Source organism: Balearica regulorum, chromosome 1 (genome assembly GCF_011004875.1).
Source record: "Balearica regulorum gibbericeps isolate bBalReg1 chromosome 1, bBalReg1.pri, whole genome shotgun sequence".
NCBI classification, from domain to species: Eukaryota; Metazoa; Chordata; class Aves; order Gruiformes; family Gruidae; genus Balearica; species Balearica regulorum.
The window spans coordinates 173,419,087-173,434,093 of record NC_046184.1 but is presented as its reverse complement, the minus strand read 5'-3'; the positions used below and the strand labels follow the sequence as shown (position 1 = coordinate 173,434,093).

Here is a 15,007-nt window from a genome sequence, read left to right as displayed (position 1 = left end):
GTTTAAATTCCTATTCTAAGCATTTAGAAGTCTGACATTTAGGTCTAAAGCTCATAATTGCAGGCTCCCTTTATAACAAAAAAGAGAAAAACAGGTACCTTTGGGTAGTGATTCATTTAATCCTAAAATAGGCCAGATGAATCATCCTCTGGAGGTACCTATTTCTCTGCTAGGAAGCTTAGGGTGACTAGTTCAGACTGACATTGGACTGCTAGACTTCCAAAATCAAGTTCAATGGGTCCCACCCCCAGGGGCTCATCTTCATGCTAGGTCAGCTTGAGAAGTGCTATTAAACTGAATGGTCCACCAAGAAAGACTGAGGTCAATGTGCTACTCATGAAGTGCTACTAATAACAAGTGAGGCTTTTGGTCCTCATTAAATGGATACGAAAATACTCACAGGTATTGCCACTGCATTTTTGAAAGCTCAAAGTGCAGTGTTTATGGTTCAGGGTACAATTCGAAACTTTACAAACCTTACCACAGCAAAAAGTCTCAACATACGACATGAAAAAAGCCAGATTTAGATTAATATATCTGGGGCACTAAGCAAACCATGGCACTCTCCGTCCTTGAGGTGACAGGGAAGTGAGCATGCATTACATGTAACAGCTTTCTGCTATGCTGACTGTAGGATCTTTTTTTTTTTTTTGGTCTTTTGTAAAAAGAAATGTTTCTCCCTGTCAATATGTTTTCCTTGACTCTGTGTGGGAGTTCCTAAGGAGAGGAAACTCTCTTCACAAACCTGGCCAGAAATTAAGAGAGCAGCATCTGTTAAACACTACAACTTTAGTGAAGCTTTAATGATGTGGGAGTAACAGACCAGACTGCAGCCTGAGGTGGCAATCCTGAGTTTCCTTAGAGGAACATTAAGCAGAGGTAAAATGAACAGAGATAATTTTAGCTATCATCAGAACTACGATTTTTGTGGACTATGGTTAACACTAATCAAACTTAAGTTCCATTTTCAAAGCATTCCCTAGAGGCCATAAGGAACAAAATGGGGTTTTTTTTTTGAAGAATCAGAGTGAGATCCAGATGTAGTCCCATGTCTCCTGGAGCTGGGAGTTTAGCCCATGTCCCAGTCAAACTGAGGAAGATAGAATCCATGCCCTGCATCCTCCCCCTGCACCCATTTGTACTCATCATTCTCTTGTCTGCCACACCTCCATTGCCCTGCAGTACTGAACTTCACAACCATCTTGCTGATGCTTTCACATCCTCCTAGTGCTCCCTGAAGTTGCTGGCTTGTTAAGTGATTCAGAGTTTGAAGACCATGAGTATCCTGTCTACTGTCAGAAGGTTATGGTAATGAATGGCAACCACTGAAAATGCAGATGTCAACACGTGCTTCCACTGCACGGGCTAGTAAAGAGAAGCAGAATCAGAATGCTGGAAATGTTAAGCAAGAGACAGGAGTTTTTATTTCTCTTTGAGAAATTATACTTGAGTCACGAAAGGAAAGGACATGACCTCTTCAAGAAGCTTGATTTTACTCTCTGCCTAGCTGAGAGTGCAGGAGAATAACACAGTTTCAGCTGTGTGTCTTTTTCCTCTGGACTTTGTTGGTTTTCAGACCAACACAAAGTTACTGCTTTGTTTGTTTTCAGACAAACACAAAAATGAAAAGTCAAAGGGAAACAGGAATCTTGAAATGTGATCAGTTGCAAGTTGTTAATTAGAAGAGATAGATACACCTTTTCAAAGAAATCCAAACCTCCTACTGGCAGAATATAGTGAAATACTAAAAAGTCAAGGACATGAGCTTCCCACTGTGGCAGAGCACTAGGTAGGGAGCAGAATTAATAACTGCCAGCTGGTTTTGGTGAAATCATGCCTGAGTATGCCAGTTAAGGACCAGCTTCACTCTGTAACACTGCCCATCTTGCATTTCTGCTGCCTCATTTCAGAGGTTTTTATGATATCAGAAGCATGTGGGCAGCCCCTTGGAACAGACCAAAGGCATGTATGCCAGAAAGATTGGAGGAAGGTCTGCTATATGAAAAAGGCATGAGGTACCAATGCAACACAGATTGGGTGGAACAATCATGGGACAACAACAGCTACTGTTACATGAAGGCCACCCAAGTTTATGTGAGTAATTGGCATATTGACTGAATCATACTAGCGAAAGGCTGTGCGTGAACATAAAGCAATGCTCCTTTGGGCTTTGAAGTTTCTACAATGTTCTTGAGGTTTGTACTAAAGATTTATTGATCCTGGTCCTCAGTAAGACCTCAGTGAGCCCTTCCTCTGATCCTGTTTTCATCTACTCTTCTTTCATGGAGTGAAGGACTCCTGTGGGATAATGTATTCTGGGTTCTAAAGTGCCAAAGGACAGTCTTGGTGTACTCCCTCCTTTTAGTTACTCTGCAGATGTGCAAATAGCTTGGGATGAATAATATAAAAGCCATTCCGCCCTTTACACACTTCTATTTTTCACTGCTTACCTCTCAAAAGATTGCATCGTTGACCAGTACAAGGAGATGTTTAAAACAGAAATGCTTATAACATATATTAATAAGTACATTCTCCGTTTGAGTGACAGAAAAATGCTTATCTTTGCCCTGCATTCCTTTGGGTTTTACTCTGATTGCTTGTGCATTGATACTCCAACATAAAAATAGGTGATTATTAATTTAAAGTTGGCCTATGTCACATTCATGATATTTTTGGCATTTATGCTCCCTAGTCCATTCTGCATACATTACGCTGAAGACCAACACAGATTAAAGCATTAGACTGTGCCAGAAATGGAATTACTTCACAGCAGTAGCCATAAGATGCTGGTTGTAAACCTTAATTATGTCAGTTTGCCTCTTCTGACGGCACACATCTGCACTTACTCAGAACAAGATTCTACCCACAGCTTCCTCTGGGTAAGCATGTTCCTTGAACCACAAGAAGACACATGCAGGAGAGCACTCACAATAGCTAAGTTTATTGTAGGATCACCAGGCTATCTCTGTAGTCAATGAAAGCCTTTTTTTTCCTCCAGAAGTCAAAGCAGGAACCAACTGTCGGAAGAAGCAGACAGCGAGATTTTTCAAAATACTCACGTGGGGTTTCTGGGACCCCCACGTATAAGAGTTGTATCCTCCAAACCTCCCGAGAGCAGTGGGTGAGAGGGACAAGGCAGGCCAAGAGCCCCGCTCAGCCAGGAGGCCTGGTGAGTAGGCCGGCCACATACCTTGTGTAACTCGGATTAGCCTTTATTAGACATAAAGGGCTGAAAATGCAGTGAGGAACCACGAAGTGGCACAACTAATATCATCCTTATCTATAATAAAAGCATAAAAGGATACATGTAATCAAAATCTCCCACAGCATAAGTGTGTCCCTGCTTTGCCATGCCTTGTAGTTGGATGTATCGAGAAATATACACCAACAACGCAATACAGAGTGTACCTTCCTCCAAATGGTAACTTTCTACTCTTCTGACATTTTGGGTTACGCTCTTCTCTATTCCAGTTGAAAAATACAGTCACCTTTCAGAACATGTACTGAAAATGTTGTCATAAAAAGAGCTTCCATCAACACTTTTGTGTGGTAGTATTAATTTGCGTGATCTGGTAGTAGAATGCCCAAGAGTGTGGGTTTGTATCACTTATCTTTAACCATTTCATGAGGGAACCATGTAGACAATTAGTTGCATTACTTACCAGCTATAATCTCAGCCTTACTGAAGGAGAGTTTTACCTCTGTTCCATATAACAGAGAGAAAGAAAGGCACAGAGAGATGGAAAGACAGACAGCAGCTTACTTTCCCTTGCATGAGTGAACTCGGGCAGCAATGGAGTATCACTGGTATCTCAGACTCCTTCAGAACTTTCACACTGTCTGTAACAAACTCCCGAAGGCACTTCTAACAGCAAAACAGTGCTTTGTAATCCTCGGCTGCCTTCTTTTCTATCAGGTGGTCTACTTATAACTTCCGTAGCTTTCCCCATAGAAGCCTGAATGGCTGTGCAACATATTAGAAGGCGAAACACACATTTTCTCTGACACCTTGAACATAGAAACCAACACAGTTTAATATGAACTTTTTTACATAAGCAACCTTTCATATTACATATTTTCATTCTATTACAAAGCTTGTGTCTCTATATTACATACATATTTATACGCCAAAACTGCCAACGTAATACAATGTTTTTCTATGTAACCGCCCTGTTTATGTAAACTGCATTACAGACCATTGTTCACTGCTTCCATTTTGCTTGTTCTTATCTTCCATTAAAACCTGCATAAATTTACCTTGGAGGCTCTTCAGGACATCAGCTTTTATGATTTTTATTGTTGGCGTTGGTGGTTTTTTTCATCGGGCTCAAAGCAAATTGCTTCTGAGCACTGTTAGGCTAAGGAGTGATATCGCAATATAGTTAACACGTAAGAGATGTACTGTCATTCCAGCACACCTGTCCGGTCAAACAGGAGAAAACTCACAGCTTGCCTGTATGATGCAGCTACATAGACACATTCTTTCTAGCATAGGAAGATCAGCACAAAAGGCCAACATTTCAGTAGTGATATGTGTCCCCACAAATATGCTTGTATGCGAATGCAGTAGGGAAATCATTTTAGAGTTTGCGATCAGTTTTCTCCAACCTGGAGAAAATAACTTCAGACAAATGCAGTCCATTTCACTACCTACGTACTTACAGGAAAGTCTGGCAAATAATACGTGCCTTTTTACAGTGTGCAGTACGGGGTAATAGTAAAAGTGCAATGACAGGAGCATTTTTAATGAGTGTTACGCTCCTGGTAGCAACAGCCCACTGGGGTTTGGAATAAACCAGCTGCAGTTGGCTGACAGCTGGGGAAAAGGTGCGTTTGCAGTGTCACATAACGCAGTTGATGTAATTCTTGCCAATGATCACAAGCGTAAATACAGCAGCACCACTGCTTCCACCTTGCTGGATCACAAGGCACTCAATCTGCAGCTCAAAAGGGATATGTGGCTCTAAAGTATTTTTTCTGTCAAATGAGAAAGCAGTATTCAAAGATGGTCCGAATATGTAGTGACTGCTTTTGAAAGGATGTGCACAAGGTATCTTAGGTCATTTCTAGCAATACTTGTCAGTACAGTGACTCGTTAACATTAAATTGATTCTAAGCTTTTGGGGAAAAGTGTCTCAGCTTCCTACAGACTGTGTATTTACATACTGTTTAAAAGGAAAAGCGAAACATCTTGGAGAAATTCAGCTTCTGTTCACTCTCTAGCTGACAGCACAATGGTCGTCTACTACCATCAAAATGCCTTTGATGATACCAATCCTGAGAACCTTTTGAAGAAAACCCCACAGCAGTCCTATCACACCATTGAAGAGAATGGGTAAAAGTGAGTTAATTCAAGGATGTCACTCCTCCAAAGTCCCATTGATGTCGTGAACAGTTAGATTATCCTTCAATTGGTTTATGAGTGACAGCACAACATTACATCATACTGACCTGCTCTATTCTGTACATAGCTACTTACAGTAGAAACTAATTGGCCCTATTGGCTGAAAAAACAATGCAAATTTTTGAAAGTTGCAAATTGGTATGTGAAAAAAATGCATTAAAACCTCCCAAGTGTCCTTTGTTCAGTTATTTTGACAGTTATAACATATATTATTCATTAGACTTCATATTGCTGGTGAACGTTCTGGAAAAATAATGAGTTGTGATCACACTCTCCGAAGCTCCTCTAGACCATCCATCTGAGTAAAAAGGGTGACAGCATGAGGGTGTGGTAGGTTTTTCAATTGACAGAACACTTTTTTGCTCAGAAGAATAGTCTGATGAACCATTAAGGTATACAAGAATCGCATCCCATGTGACACATTTCTTCAGTAGTCTCTGCAAGCTCCCTTGAGAAAGAGAGGGAAAAAAGAAGACAGCAATTAGGGACAAGGGTGAGAGGATAACAAGCAACTCGTGCATGGATGTGAAATCCAATACCTATTCATAGTCCTCCTCTACAGGATTCCTTATAGCTGGGTATTAGGGATCGGTATTATCATACTAATGACTTAGATTGTGGATGTTTAGGGAGGCTTCAGTGACCGCAAGGGCTTTTGACTCAACTGCTATATAAATCTACACTTAAATGGCCAAGCCTGGATACAGCTGCAATAAGAATGGAGGGAGAAACTGAACATGAGTAAAACAAAGGAAAGAATCATAATAGAAATCAACAAGTGCGTACAAAACACAGAAACAATTTCTTACTGAAAATGGTGAAATTTTAATAATATGCCAAAGATTTCCTCAATCTCAAGAGACATTCCAACATAAAAAACAGACCACAAAACTATTCCTCCACTCAAAATTCTTCTTTATCCTTCAATAGCAGCTGCAGAGAGGCAGAGAGAGCGCTCTAACATGGCTGAATGGGTAAGTTTGGACTCCCAGGGAAGGGCTTATTCTGCCAAGCCAAAACTCACAGTGAAACCTTGCTTCCATTAAAATCAATACTAGCTATAATGAAAGAACAGGGGCCCAAATAACCGTTCATCATTGTTTCCTGTGTAGGTACAGCTCCTTCCAGGTGTTTCCAAGTGTGTTCAGGAAGTCTTCATTTTTGTTTTTCATGTTATGCCTTCTGAAATAGGCATATCAAACAAAGGCAATGCACTTGGCCAGACATACATTCTGGGGACCAAAATTCACTGTAGTTCCTTTTGTTCCCCTGTCATCATCATTTCTCTGAATATTGTAGCAAATTTATTTCATGGCAGAAACATCCGTTTGAACAGTAAGTTTGGGTAATATATCAGAGAAGGAGATTTCTGAATGTAGAAAAAGAACAAAGAAGAGAAACACACAGCACTTGCAGTCAAAACTAAACAGCTTGGTTTAAATGCCTCAACTCAGATTCCTAATATTGGCAGTGAACATCTCCCTACCACCCCCCAAGATTACTAGCATAAGCATAAGTCATTAAAACATGCTGATAAGAAAAAGAATGCAGTGGATGGATGAGTATGAAGGCATATATGTGACATATATTTGTGCTTACAAAAATGGTGTCATAGCACTTTTCCACTAAAAGAAGGCTGTAAGGAAATGATGAACTGATTCATACCAGTAGGATTATTCTGCAGGTCATTATGCAGAGGACCAACTGGTCGTTTGTTTAATTTAACCTATAGAGTCTACCAGTTCCCTTTTGGGAAGCAGAGTGTGAAAGAATTCAGTCAGCCAGGCTGTATACAATGTGCACATGGGCAGACTCCAACTACAGAACAACATTATTTCTATTGCCTTCTTTCATCCCTAACATCTTCAGCAGTGTTTCATAATCAAATTTTTCTTTCTCTGTCGTCCTGTTCATGGAAGAAGGGTATGGCTTGCACGTGGTTTTATCAAAAAATTAAACCCACCAAAAATTCTCTCATAGCCAAAATTTCATGCAAGAAAAGCATGGAAAGTAGAAAAAAATTTTTTGCAGAGAAAAAAACCAGGACTGGGAATGCAATGGATACAGAAGACAAACAACAGCAATCCTCCCTATTAGCACACCTAATAGTGGCATAGATTCTGCAACACTATGCCAAAATTTATGCTGAAATGGTTTCAAAGTACTGGGCAGCATAGGAACACTGGTAAAAAGAAAGGTAGGCCTAAGATAAACCTAGGCAGAGCAAGCTGGTTGGGAAGAGATGTATTTTCTCTTCCTGTGACGTTTCCTGTCTTCAGCTATTATTCACAAACCTTGAGGGTTAGAAATCTGCGATTAAAAGAGACAAAACTCTAACAGGGAGCCATGAGGAAAACAGGAAACCACACATGCATCTACAGGGTTTCTAATGGGCAGGGGGAGAAAGAGAATCAGGAAGTCTTGGTCTTACTCCACAGTTTCCCCTTACATTCTCTATAACCTTGAACAAGTGGCTTATCTTCTCCCCAGTCCATTTTCTTCTTTGCAAAATTACATAAATGCTAATGACATACTTGGAAGATATTTGGACTTACGCCTGAAGAAAAGAACCAAAACAAAATATGTGGACTAGATGACTTTCTCACATTTATGCCAATCCAGAATGAAAATATGGAATTGTTCACACAAATAAAGGTGATAAAAAAGTGGGGTTTATACTCAAATCTCTAGGCTGCAGACTCTACAAATAAGAGATTTTGGCATCTAGTGTGGGCTTTTCCCAAAAGGATGTGACATCAGCATCCTTCACTGAGGAACACTTATCCTGACCTGCTGTCTTTGGAATGAAATTAAGTATATTCAGAGGACTTCTAATACATTTGCAGTGGCACCAAAAGTGAAAAAAACAAGTCAGAAATTTTGCTTTGCTTTTTTTCGAGATGAGACTGACACATTGCCCAACTCATACTGGTAACCAGTTGTAGCAAGGATGTCTGCGGGACAGAAACAATTGGTATTTTTGTGACATCTTGTGGCAACTAGTATCATACTACCTTTTTTCTTTCAATTCTAAAAACTATATTAGCGAATCTGGACAGGTTTTTTTTTTTCCATTTGAGAAGATTAAAGAACTGTCTAATCCTTCTCCAATGTAGTCAGCACAATCGACTGCTCAGACAGTATGTCCAAAGTGTTAGGGGTACTCATCTGACGAAGTGTCCTGTTTGGTTGATTCTAATTGGGCTAACTCTAATCTCACCCTAACACAGCTGTACTATCTTCACAAGAAACTCCTGCATTATACTGATCTGAAGAACGTTTGCCTTCATCATTTTACGTATTCACCTTTCCATAGAAGCAATTCTGCACTAAATAGTTCCTGTGAACAAGTTCTCCCACTGCAAATTCTGATAGAATAGCAATATATATATATATTTCTGACAAATGTAAATAATTTTGACAAGAACTTTGGCTCTTGAAAAAAGAGTAAAAAATATAGAGGCAGCTGTAGACACTTTGGGCTAAGAAGAACTGAAAAAGATGACCTGAAATGCATCTTCTGGCAACCTCACATTTTTTATTCACTTGGAGTATTTGTTTCCATCATTAGGATCTTTACTCCTCAAAGAAATGATATTTCTTCCCCTTAACAGTCAGTGTTACAGCAATTGCTGCAGAAGAGTTTGTTCCCTCTATCTTTCTACAAAATGTTTGATTCAAAGTGCAGGTGAAGATAAAGTCACTCTCAAACCTAACTGCACCTAGTGTAATTGCTGTCATCATTGCTTTCTCCAGTGTCTGTGAGAATATTAATATATATGTATTATGGGAGATATTGCCTCGCTGTGTTCTAGTGAGGAAGTGATAGCCTCTGTTCATGAATCCAGTGAGAAGAGAAAGAGGAGTGGAGTTGGAAGGGACCTACAATGATCACCTAGTCCAACTGCCTGACCACTTCAGGGCTGACCAAAAGTTAAAGCACGTTATTAAGGGCACTGTCCAAACACCTCTTAAACACTGACAGGCTTGGGGCATTGATGACCTGGCTAGGAAGCCTGTTCCAGTGTTCCCTCTCAGAAAAGAAACGGTTCCTAGTATTTAGTCTGAACCTCCCCTGACACAGCTTTGGACCGTTCCCACACATCCTTTCACTGGATCCCAGGGAAAAGAGCTCAGCACCTCCCTCTCCACGTCCCCTCCTCAGGAAGCTGTAGAGAGCAATGAGGTCACCCCTCAGCCTCCTTTTCTCCAAACTAGAGCAGCCCAAGTCCTCAGCCAATCCTCATAGGACATGCCTTCCAGCCCTCTCACCAGCTTTGTTGTCCTCCTCTGGACACACTCAAGGACCTTAACACTGCAGGGCCCAGAACTGCACACAGTAGTCCAGGTGAGGCCGCACCAATGCTGAATACAGTGGGACAATCACCTCTTTTGACCAGCTGGTTATTCTGTGATGCACCCCAGGTGGTGGGGTTTGCCCTCTGGGCTGCCAGGGCACACTGCTGTTGACCAGCACTCCCAGATCCCTTTTTGCAGGGCTGCTCTCCAGACCCTCCTCTCCCAATGTGTATTTGTCTTCAGCGTTACTTTGTCCCAAGTACAGAATCTGGCATTTGCTTTAGTTAAATTTCATGTTAAACGCCTTGCAATAGTACCCAGTATGATCTTATGCATAGCTTTTCCAGGTACTGAGGTCAGACTATCATGCCTGTAGTTTCCTGGGTCTTCTCTCACACCCATCTTGTAAATAGGAACAATGCTGGTGAGCTTCCAGGCAGTGGGAAACTCTCCAGATTCTCAAGACCTTTGGTAGATGATTGAGAGGGGTTCTGCTCTAACATCCACTAACCAGTGCAAAATGAAAACTGCCAACACTGCAGTGGTATTTGTCTCCTGAAGGCAGGTGCATGCTTCCTCTCTGGGGCCATCTCTGTGCACCACAGAAATATTTCCTATACTCAGAGCACTTGAAAGAGGGATGGCAGGGTCTGCTACACACCTGGGCTCCTCGTTCTTCTCGCCCTGCCTGGATTTCGTCTCAGTCGCCCATTCCTGAAAGCTCTCTTCCCAACCTTCTCCTCTTCCTGCCTGGTTGCCCCTCGCTTGTCTCTTCACAGCTCAGTTTTCGCTTTCTGTTTTCTTGTGAAGAGCCTGGTAACCTTTCCATTCAATAGTATTGTTAGACAGGGAAAGCTGTGATAAATATGAACCAATCCTGCTCTTAATCAAAGTGAGCTCATTTTACCTTCTCTCCCCAGAGGAGCTCTTCAGGTGCTGGCTTTCTGCAGCAACTGGAGGCACCTGCAGTGGAAATGTGGAAGTTACCAGCTGGCAAGGACCTACCTGCCCAGTTGCTCCCTTAGCTCTCAAAGGCAGATCCCTTGGGTGGGTTTGCTCAGCTCAGCCCAGACAGTTCTGGCGGGATCAGCGCGCAAAGCGTGACGGCCAGCCTGCACCAGCCTCTCCCAGCGCTTTTGCAGGGCTGCAGGCTGGGGGATGACCTTGCTTGTCCCTGCAGCGGCGGCAGTCCCACCTTCTGAGGGGGGAGGCTCCTGTTGTCACGTTGCTTGTGGCCCTGACGTACCTCTGCTGTCTCTGCTTCCAGCCCTGGTGCCGGTGACTCCTCGGCCGATGTGCCGCCAAGCCCGGCCACCTCCTCCCCAAAGAGTTCCCTGTGGTGCTCAATGAGGAACTCCACCAGCTGTGTCACCTGCACACAGCAAACCAGTGGTTTGCACCTGGGTGGCTGAAAAGGGGACAAACAGGAGCCTTTCCCACTCCTGACCCTCGCTTCTGCGCAGAAAGCTGCAGCTGTGGGGATGCTCTTCCCAGCAGCTCCCCCACCAGCGTTTGCTGAAGAGAGGAGGCAGCCAGGCACCTCTGAACACCAAAGCTCGGCTGGACCCGCAAGGTAAAGCTGGTTACCAGCTGGTAAACACGGCGTACCTGCCCCGTCACCTGCACCAGGGCGTCCAGGGGCAGCGTCTGCTCCTCGGGTGGGCTGAGCAGGTTCGGCCCCACGCAGATGGCCAGGTTGCTGGCAGTCATCCTGCTGCTGGCTGCATTTCTGCTGATCCTCTGCAGCAGGGACAGCAGGCTCTTGAGGAGCGGGAGGTTGGCCTGGGGCAACTTGCCGGCCACCCTGAGGCAGCAGGAAGGCAACATGAAGAAAGCAGACCTTGTCATCACCGCTCTCCGGGGCTGATCTCACCCAAGCCCAGCCCAGGGAAGGCTCCCTGGCCACGCCTGGTCTCCACTTACTCCCTGAGTGCTGCCAGCTTCTCCTGCCTGCTGGTCTTCTGCAGAGCACTCATCCACTCCTCGTAGAGCTCTGCCCCGAGGAGCTTAGAGGGGATCTTCCGCAGGAAGTTCTGCAATGTCAAGGGCTCCGCGTGAGGCTTGGAGCACTGCCGCCGCCAGCACAGGCAGCATCCCCGGCACTCGGGCTCCTGAGCAGGCAGCTGGCTTTCGGCTCCTGCTCTCGCAGGTGCCCAGCAGCAGCATCCCCAGAGCCGGGAGCTGCCGGGCTCCAGGTCAGCAGCGTTCATCTTCAGGAGGACGGCCAGCAGGTGTGCAGGCTGGCTTGCGAGGTGGACCTCTGCTCCGCTGTCGAGGGCCTCCCTCAGCTCCCGGGAGACGTGCTCCTTGACCGCCAGCCGGAAGATCCCCTCCGTGGATGGCCCGTGCTCGGCCAGGAGAGCCAGCAGGTCCTGCAGGAGGGGACAGAGGAGGACAGTGGCCGGGCTGGAGACAGGCCCTGGGCCAGGTGAACCAACCTTCCTTCCTTCCTTCCTTCCTTCCTTCCTTCCTTCCTTCCTGGGCAGGAGCCAGTGTGGCCGGCTCTGCTTTCCCCGGGGCGGGACAGAGGGGTGGCCGGAGGTGGGGGACCCCCGTGGGGAGGAGCCGGCTTTGTCCCCGAGCCCCAGCCGGGCTTCCTCTGCCGGGGACAGCGCCTCTCCGCAGGAGCCAGCGGGATGGGCACCCCCTGGCCAGGCTTGCTTACCTGGATGGGCTGGGGCAGCGTGCCGTCCTGGCTGCAGAGAGCTGCCAGGGGCCGGCCGAAGAGAGCCCCCCTGCCGCCAGAGCCCGACTGCCCGGCTGCCTCTGCAGCGGCCGAGCTCCCTCGCCGCCGTGCGAAGGGCCAGGGCAGCCCCCTCCTCCTCCTGCGGGTCCCGCCTGCTGCCAAGGACAAGAGAGCAAAGAGCCGTGGAGGAGAAGCGCCGGGCGAGCGCTCCCGGGGCCTCTGGGCGCTGTCCCCCCGCCGCTGAAAGCAAGGCAGGGGCAGAGGCAGGGAGAGAGGCGCCGTTTGGGAGCGAGGGGCCCCGGGGCTCAGCTCTGTCCCGCCGCAGAGCGATGGGGACGGCCGTGCCCTGCGGGAAGGGCGGCAGCAGCGCCAGTGCAGCACGAGTGGCCGCCGGGCAGAGGAGGGGAGAAGGGCCGGCCTGCCCCCGTCTTCTCCATCCGCACTCACCAGCCGAGGGGCCAAGGCCACCTTCGCTGCTGCCGGAGGGGACGGGAGGTGGCCGCTGCTCTGCACCAGCCTGCAAGAAAGGCGCTGCGCTCACCGAGCGGCCCCGCAGCAGAAAGGGCCCCCCCGGCGGGGCCTCCCCGGCCAGCTGCCTCGGCCCGCGACCCTGCGTGCGAGGTGAGGACGGCCGAGCTGGCACCCCGAGCCGTGCGATCCGCGCGATCCGCACCTCTGCCTGGCCCTGGACCAGCCTCTGCGGGCTGCTGGCGTGCAGCGTCGTGGCCTGGGCAAGGGGAAGAGAGCAGCAGGTGAGAAGCAGCCATGCCCCTGATGCTGGGCTGGAGCAGCCTCGGGGCTGGGCAGAGCGGAGGCAGGAGGGACACTCACGGCATTGCGGCCGCTCAGCTCCTGCAGCAGGAGCTTGATGGAGGGCAGCTGGGTCACCCGGGCTCCCTCCACTCCTTCTGGTGGCCTGTGCCAGGGGAAGGGGCAGAGAAAGAGCCCTGTGAGAGAGACCCCAGCTACCTCTCCCCAGCGCCGGAGGGGGATTTCCGTGCGCGTGGTCGGGCCACTATGCCTCGAGCATCCCTCCACCCTCCCTGGTGTGAGCATGGACCCCCAGGCCTGGGCTTACCCAAGGAGCGCGCGGAGCCAGAGCTCCTTCAGTGCCCGGGAGCTGCGGCGAGAGAGGAGAAACAGCCTGAGTGCCCGCTGCTGCCCAGGCTGCGGGCAGAGGCGGGCGCCGGCACAGCCCTGCCCCGTGGGGACAGCCGCAGAGGCAGGACGAAGGCCCGTGGGGCAGGACAGAGGCGCTGCCCAGCCCTGCCGCGGGACGGGGCAGCCAGACTCACGGGAAAGTGACGGCGCAGAAGCCGCAGGGCCAGACGAGGACGAGGGAGTTGGTGTGCCGGCCCTCCTCCTCCTCCTCCTGGGCGGCATCCCCGGCTGCCCCCTTGCCGCCGCTCAGCACCTGCAGCTGGCCCAGGGCCAGGCAGAGCTGCGGGCGCGGGGCGCTGCCCCGTCTGCAGAGAGAGAGGAGCGGCAGGGAGTGACCTGGAGGTGGCCCAGCCCGGTGGCTCCCCTCCAGCGTCCGCCTGCCACGGGCATGGCCACGGGTGCGTGCGGCGGCAGCAGGGCGCCGGGGGCCTGGGGCTGCTGCTTGGGTGTCCCTGCCCTGGGGCCAGGGCCAGGGCTTGGGAGGCAAGGCAGCCGGGCTGCGCGAGTCTTACCTGGGCTTGGCGATGACCAAGGCGTCGCCGAAGAGGAGGAGGTCCCTCTTCCTTGTCGCACGGCCCTGGCTCAGCTGCACGCGCTGGCGGAGCAGCGGCTGGGGTGATGCTGGGACAGGCGTGCACTGCTGCACGGGGTCGGGGTCGTCCCTGCAGAGCAGACGGCGTCGGGCATGAGAAAGGCGGCTGCTGCGGGGCCCGGCTGTGCCGGCGTGTCCCCGAGCCGCGGGGGGAGCCTACCTGGGGCCGCGGCAGCAGTTCACCTGGCCCATCCCGCCGAGGCCAGGAGAAGTCTCGCCTGGAACACGCTGGTGGGGCTCAGGGCGGTGCCCAGCCGGCCCGAGCGAGGACACTAAGGGGGTCGCGGTGCCAATCGGTGCTGCCGGGCAAGAGCTGGACTGTCACCAGTGCCGCTCCGTGCACCGTCCCTGCAGGCACTGGGGCCGTTGCCGGGCCAGCGTTGGGACAACACAGCTTGGCATTCTAACCCCAACGGTCGCACTGGGGGGGGGGGGGGGGGGGGGGGCCCTGGGGGGCTCTCCCCAGGATGTCCGTGTCCCTCGTACCAGGGAGCCCAGAGCTGGGCACAGCGCTGCAGGCTTGGCCTCCCCGGGGCTGAGCAGAGGGGAAGGGTCACCTCCCTCCAGCTGCTGGCCATGCTTTGCCCAGCGCAGGCCAGGGCACCACTCGCAGCCGCCTTTGGGCAAGGGCACCTTGCTGGCTCCTGGTCGACTTGGTGTCCGCCGGAACCCTCAGGGCCTTTTCTACCATGCTGCTTTCTAGCTGCTTAGCCCTTGTAAACAGTCCCTTTCCAGCTTTTTTGTAGCCCCCCCCCTTTAGGTACTGGAAGGCCACAGGAAGTAGCTCCCTATGTAGCTTTAAGTTTGCTCTCTTGATATCTAGAGTAGCAGTTATGCTGACCTTTCTTCTCATTACACCGAACAT

The 15,007-nt window shown here is 49.1% G+C and overlaps 2 protein-coding genes across 2 annotated transcripts; both read right to left on the bottom strand.

Annotated features, from left to right (window-relative positions):
* Positions 1 to 4,047: 4,047 nt before the first annotated feature.
* On the bottom strand, positions 4,048 to 11,462 carry LOC142600158 (uncharacterized). Its single transcript, XM_075742958.1, has 5 exons — positions 11,312 to 11,462; positions 10,950 to 11,075; positions 10,611 to 10,666; positions 10,365 to 10,524; positions 4,048 to 5,852 (listed from the first exon to the last, which is right to left on the bottom strand). The coding sequence occupies exons 1-4, from the start codon at positions 11,411 to 11,413 to the stop codon at positions 10,404 to 10,406; spliced, it is 405 nt and encodes a 134-aa protein (XP_075599073.1). The 5' UTR covers positions 11,414 to 11,462; the 3' UTR covers positions 4,048 to 5,852; positions 10,365 to 10,403.
* Positions 11,463 to 11,622: 160 nt separating this feature from the next.
* On the bottom strand, positions 11,623 to 14,644 carry LOC142604084 (uncharacterized). The gene is made up of 9 exons (XM_075768674.1): positions 14,303 to 14,644; positions 14,063 to 14,212; positions 13,685 to 13,855; positions 13,468 to 13,509; positions 13,221 to 13,305; positions 13,063 to 13,116; positions 12,837 to 12,906; positions 12,369 to 12,544; positions 11,623 to 12,075 (listed from the first exon to the last, which is right to left on the bottom strand). The coding sequence occupies exons 1-9, from the start codon at positions 14,332 to 14,334 to the stop codon at positions 11,623 to 11,625; spliced, it is 1,233 nt and encodes a 410-aa protein (XP_075624789.1). The 5' UTR covers positions 14,335 to 14,644.
* Positions 14,645 to 15,007: the final 363 nt, after the last annotated feature.

What these genes read in the sequence shown, in the direction of transcription:
- LOC142600158 (XM_075742958.1), bottom strand. Translation starts at nt 11,413, where the DNA reads ATGACTGCCAGCAACCTGGCCATCTGCGTGGGGCCGAACCTGCTCAGC. An exon ending in TGGTGCAGGTGACGGGGCAG is followed by an intron (nt 11,076 to 11,311) that starts GTACGCCGTGTT and finishes TGCTGTGTGCAG; the next exon opens with GTGACACAGCTGGTGGAGTT. An exon ending in AGCTCCTCTGGGGAGAGAAG is followed by an intron (nt 10,525 to 10,610) that starts GTAAAATGAGCT and finishes TTGAATGGAAAG; the next exon opens with GTTACCAGGCTCTTCACAAG.
- LOC142604084 (XM_075768674.1), bottom strand. Translation starts at nt 14,334, where the DNA reads ATGGGCCAGGTGAACTGCTGCCGCGGCCCCAG. An exon ending in AGCTGAGCGGCCGCAATGCC is followed by an intron (nt 13,117 to 13,220) that starts GTGAGTGTCCCT and finishes CCCCTTGCCCAG; the next exon opens with GCCACGACGCTGCACGCCAG. An exon ending in TGGTCCAGGGCCAGGCAGAG is followed by an intron (nt 12,907 to 13,062) that starts GTGCGGATCGCG and finishes CCTTTCTTGCAG; the next exon opens with GCTGGTGCAGAGCAGCGGCC.